Below are 4,171 nucleotides of genomic sequence, written 5' to 3'. Positions count from 1 at the left end.
AAAGTGCTGGCAATGCTCCTTGCCCTGACAATTTCACACACCACCTCCTCCTCCTTCCCTAAAGCATATGGGGAGCAAGTAAGGCACGTTATCTTGCCTTCTGTCAAAGCGTGCCCTTGTCCTAATTTGGCAAAAACTCTCACTTTGTGCCTCTATCTTCCTTCTGTCTTTGATTCTGACCTTAGCCTCTGAATAGCAAAAGGCCCAAACATCACTTTTCTACTGGCTTTCTTGCTTCTCAGCCCTATTCTTCCCACAAATCACCTTCTCCTGAAACTTAACTCAACTTCTGAATTGGTTTCAAGATGATCTGATTGTCTACTCTGAACACTAGATGGCTCCATCTCAGTGGGACCTTCCACTGAAATATGCTAATAACAACAGTCTCAACTTCTATACACTTTCCTTCCCAGTCTGCTAACCACTTTCAGAGTCACATTTCATTTGCTTCTGAACCTCACTCTGAAAGGACAATGTCAGAGATTAGAACCCCATTTTCTAGATAAAGAAACAGACATTCAGGAAGGTGAAATGGCTTGCCTGAAGCCATTAAGAAACAGACATTCAGAGAGATGAAATGGCTTGCCTGAGGCCACAGAACTGACAGAACCAGGTAGGAGGAGGCTGACCTACAATCTAGATGAAAAGTCAGGGCCTCCCCTGATTCTAAGAGACCTCAGTTTTGGGGGATTTAGATCACCTGCATCAGAATCATATGATTACAAGTGATTCATTTCATCTGTGAAAAACAGATTCCTAGCCCCTACCCAGATCCACTGAATCAGGCCAGCAATCTGTCATGGAAACATCAGAGGAGGAGAAATAAAGGCAGAAACCAGGCTCTCACAGCAATGATAGCATGTAATCCTTAACCTACTTGGTATGCATTATCATCTCAATTTACAAAGGAGGAAGCTGAGGCTTAGAGACGTAGTAGCTGAAGTGAGATTTGAACCTTAGTTTGTCATTTAAGTGAAATGCACAGCAGTTCCATTTTGCAGTCAGAAAGACCTGGTTTCTACCCTAGCGCTCTACACATAGGCATTTTTATGGCTTTGGGAAAGTAACTTCACCCCTATAAACCTCAATTTCTTCATCTGAAAATGAGAATAATAGTACCTACAACCTCATAGGGCTATCATGAGGATTAAATGAGATCATTCGTGTGCCTGGCACATGATTACAGTGCCTGGCACATGATAAGGATCTGTTATTATCATTTGGTTCCTGCCCTGAAAGACAAATCACAAAGTCCAGGTACCAGGTCCTGCTTTCTTCAGATGTACTCTTTCTTCTCCATACACCCAAAGCACACTGCACATAAGGCCCAACTGATGCTGCTGACTGATCAAACCACCACCCTCCCTCAAACACAACACGTTTCTACGGCAAAACTGGAAACGTGACTCACAATTCCATTTGCACAAACTCCAATTCCACTAAATCTTATTCCATCCAAAGGTATGTACAGCTGGAAGTGAGCATTTCAGAAATAGAAACCTTTCTCTTGGGGCTTCACTCAAAACCAAAACAACACATTCCAAAACACTAACCAAGTGGGAACCAAGGCTAAGAAAAAGTCCCATGGGATTTGAGGACATTAGGTAGGACCCTGCTATACGGGCCTTGCAGTACATTTAGCATCCTCTGGGACCGAGGGCTCACATCTCTCTTCCTTACCCTGGATCCCCAGTGCCTGGCACAAAGCATGGCATGCAGCAGGTGCTCAGGGAACACAGCTGCACAGTAAGGCGACCCCCTCATCATCTCAGATACATCCCAACACCAGAAGGGAATCACTCACATCCTTGACTACATGGTAAAAATAGGAATTTTCAACAGGAGAGGTGCAGTTCTAGAGCACAGTGCCAAGAGAAACGTACAGCCTCTCCTGCCCTGTTTTTGGATGTTCATACTTTTCAATCTGTGGAGCAAACTCAGCTGGGAACAGCTGGTAAGCTACTTCAAAAACCACACTTTCTGACTTTCTTCCAGTTCCAGAATTACAGTCAAAAGACGGACAAGGAGAAGGAAAGTTTTCATCCAAGAGAAGCAGGACAGCACTGCTGGATTTTGTTTGAGCCCTGTGACAAGCTTCTAATATACCTACGATTTTAACCCATTCCCGTACTGCCCAATCTGAGTGGACTCAGGTGTTCGCTTGGCCGACTTTCCAAACTGGATCACACTGGCAGCATCACCTGAAAGGGTAGACACAAGAGAAAGTGAAAAGTTTGCATTTCTTTCCCAGGGTCCTCAAAGTCAAAGGTCTGAGTCTTGTTAAATCCAAGCAGGGGTGTGTGTCTACTGAAAACCTCTCTCCAAGGAAATTCACTACCATGAAGCAAATGCAGGCACAGCTTTGCCTGGCCTGTCGGTACCTCCATCACTGTGACCTATGTTCTATTCCCAGAATGTGGTAAGACAGCTAGGGGAGGCCTCTGTAGTTCCAGCTCGAGAATGTTGTGCAAGCTGATAAATACAATGCCAAGAGACAGGTAATCTGATTGACTTAAGATTGCCTTTCAGATCCTATCTTCCATGTTAAGACAAGACCTGGCAAATACATTAGTAGAATTAAGCCTGAGATGTTGCAACAGACTTCTTACTCCCCAGGTGGATCTTCTAGACATAACATTGGAGGCAACAGAAAAACAAGTTCACATAATAAGTATTTTGTAAAAATGGTTACATTGCCACCCCTCCGCCCCACACACAAAACAATAATCTCATCACTTACTTGGATCCATTCCTGCTCCATCATCCAAAAAGCAAAGCATAAATCCTCCTCGAAGGTCCTCTCGTCTTTCTGTAAAAGAAGCAGCTGCCATTACTGGGCCATTACCCACGAGAGGGTAGCAACATGCCTATGATCAGAAGGCATGTTGAAGATCAATGTGAAGCTTGGTCCAAAAAGGTCAGGTCAAGCCTAAGCTTCTACACTAGTGTGAATTAAACTTCAGGGTCCTTGAGGTTGCAAATTCCCATCCAAGGTTCTCCAGTGCTTTCTAGTCCATGACAAAGCTTGGGAGAATCTACGAAGGCAGGAATATCTGGTCCAGCATCTAATCACACCTGCCACCACTGAATATGCACATACCTCACACATATCTCAATTATCCTATCCTTCTGCTGGCTCCACCTGGATTACTATCACTTCTGCCCTATGCCATAGACCCCAAGCACTAAAGTAGTCCAACTACTATACCCCGTACCTTATCAATACTGCTGAAACTCAACAGGATGCCTCCTTTGTGAATTAAGTCTGGGGTAGCCTTCAAAGTGATGAAACCAGACATGGTATGGGCACAGCAGTGGAAGCTGCTATCTAAAAGATGAAATACTGTGTCTATACATGACTACCCCCAGGTTGACTGGCATTCTGGGCTATCTGCATTTACTGTCATATCCCCTGCTACCTATGGTCCTTGAAAGGGCTCCCGACCCAATAGTGAGAAGGCACATGGTGCAGTGGGAGGTGCCTGGTTCCTAGCTGGACCTGCCTGATGGGAAGAAGGAATGGTCCTTTGACAGTAAGATGCACAGCAGCTGTGGCGGGGTTTCCTGGCCGACAGAAAAGGAACACAATAAACTATGGTTGCCATTCCAGGGAAAAGAACCTCTTCTCTGAGCAGTTGTCTTCTGCAGCAGCAAGTGGTAACTGAAAGTGGTCTGGGTCCAAGCATGTCATGGTCAATGGAGAAGCGATTCCCAAATATGGAAACAGACTATACTAGTTTCCAAGGTGCCTTTTGTCCCAGTGATAAGGACTAGGTGAGCAAAAGAGAAACCAGCCTTGGAATCAAGGAAGTTGGCAGACATGAAGAAGAGAAGGATGTGACGCAGAGGTATAGGCAGGAGACCCACACAAGCCAAGCAAGTGAACTTCCCATATAGATGCTGTTCAGTCTACTGACTGGCACAGGGACAAAGGTAGCATTTCTAAGAGGAAAGAGGTCTGTGTAACATAATACAGGGGTAAGCCCAAGGCTGCTCTGGAGCCTGGTCCCTGATGATTTTTTAATCTCCCCCAAGCTTCAGTTCACCAATTTTGTACAACTATCTAAGCTGAGAAATGTTTTAAATGCTCTTTGTCCTTTCTTCAGGCTAAAAATTCAAGTGAATTTCAGGGACTGCCCCCTGTTAAACAGACTATTAACGTAAATTAAAA

At 44.7% G+C, this 4,171-nt stretch overlaps 1 protein-coding gene across 2 annotated transcripts in view; it reads right to left on the bottom strand.

Annotated features, from left to right (window-relative positions):
• MORC2 (MORC family CW-type zinc finger 2) overlaps positions 1-4,171 on the bottom strand; it is a 52,266-nt gene that overhangs the window by 30,796 nt on the left and 17,299 nt on the right. For both annotated transcript variants that reach the window (XM_011938343.1, XM_011938345.1), the window contains exon 4: positions 1,074-1,091. In XM_011938343.1, the coding sequence (XP_011793733.1) occupies positions 1,074-1,091 (18 nt within the window). The remainder of the gene's footprint in view (positions 1-1,073; positions 1,092-4,171) is intronic.

The sequence above is a fragment of the Colobus angolensis genome, unplaced genomic scaffold (genome assembly GCF_000951035.1).
Source record: "Colobus angolensis palliatus isolate OR3802 unplaced genomic scaffold, Cang.pa_1.0 Scaffold171, whole genome shotgun sequence".
Taxonomy (NCBI): domain Eukaryota; kingdom Metazoa; phylum Chordata; class Mammalia; order Primates; family Cercopithecidae; genus Colobus; species Colobus angolensis.
This window is presented reverse-complemented; position numbering and strand designations above follow the sequence as displayed.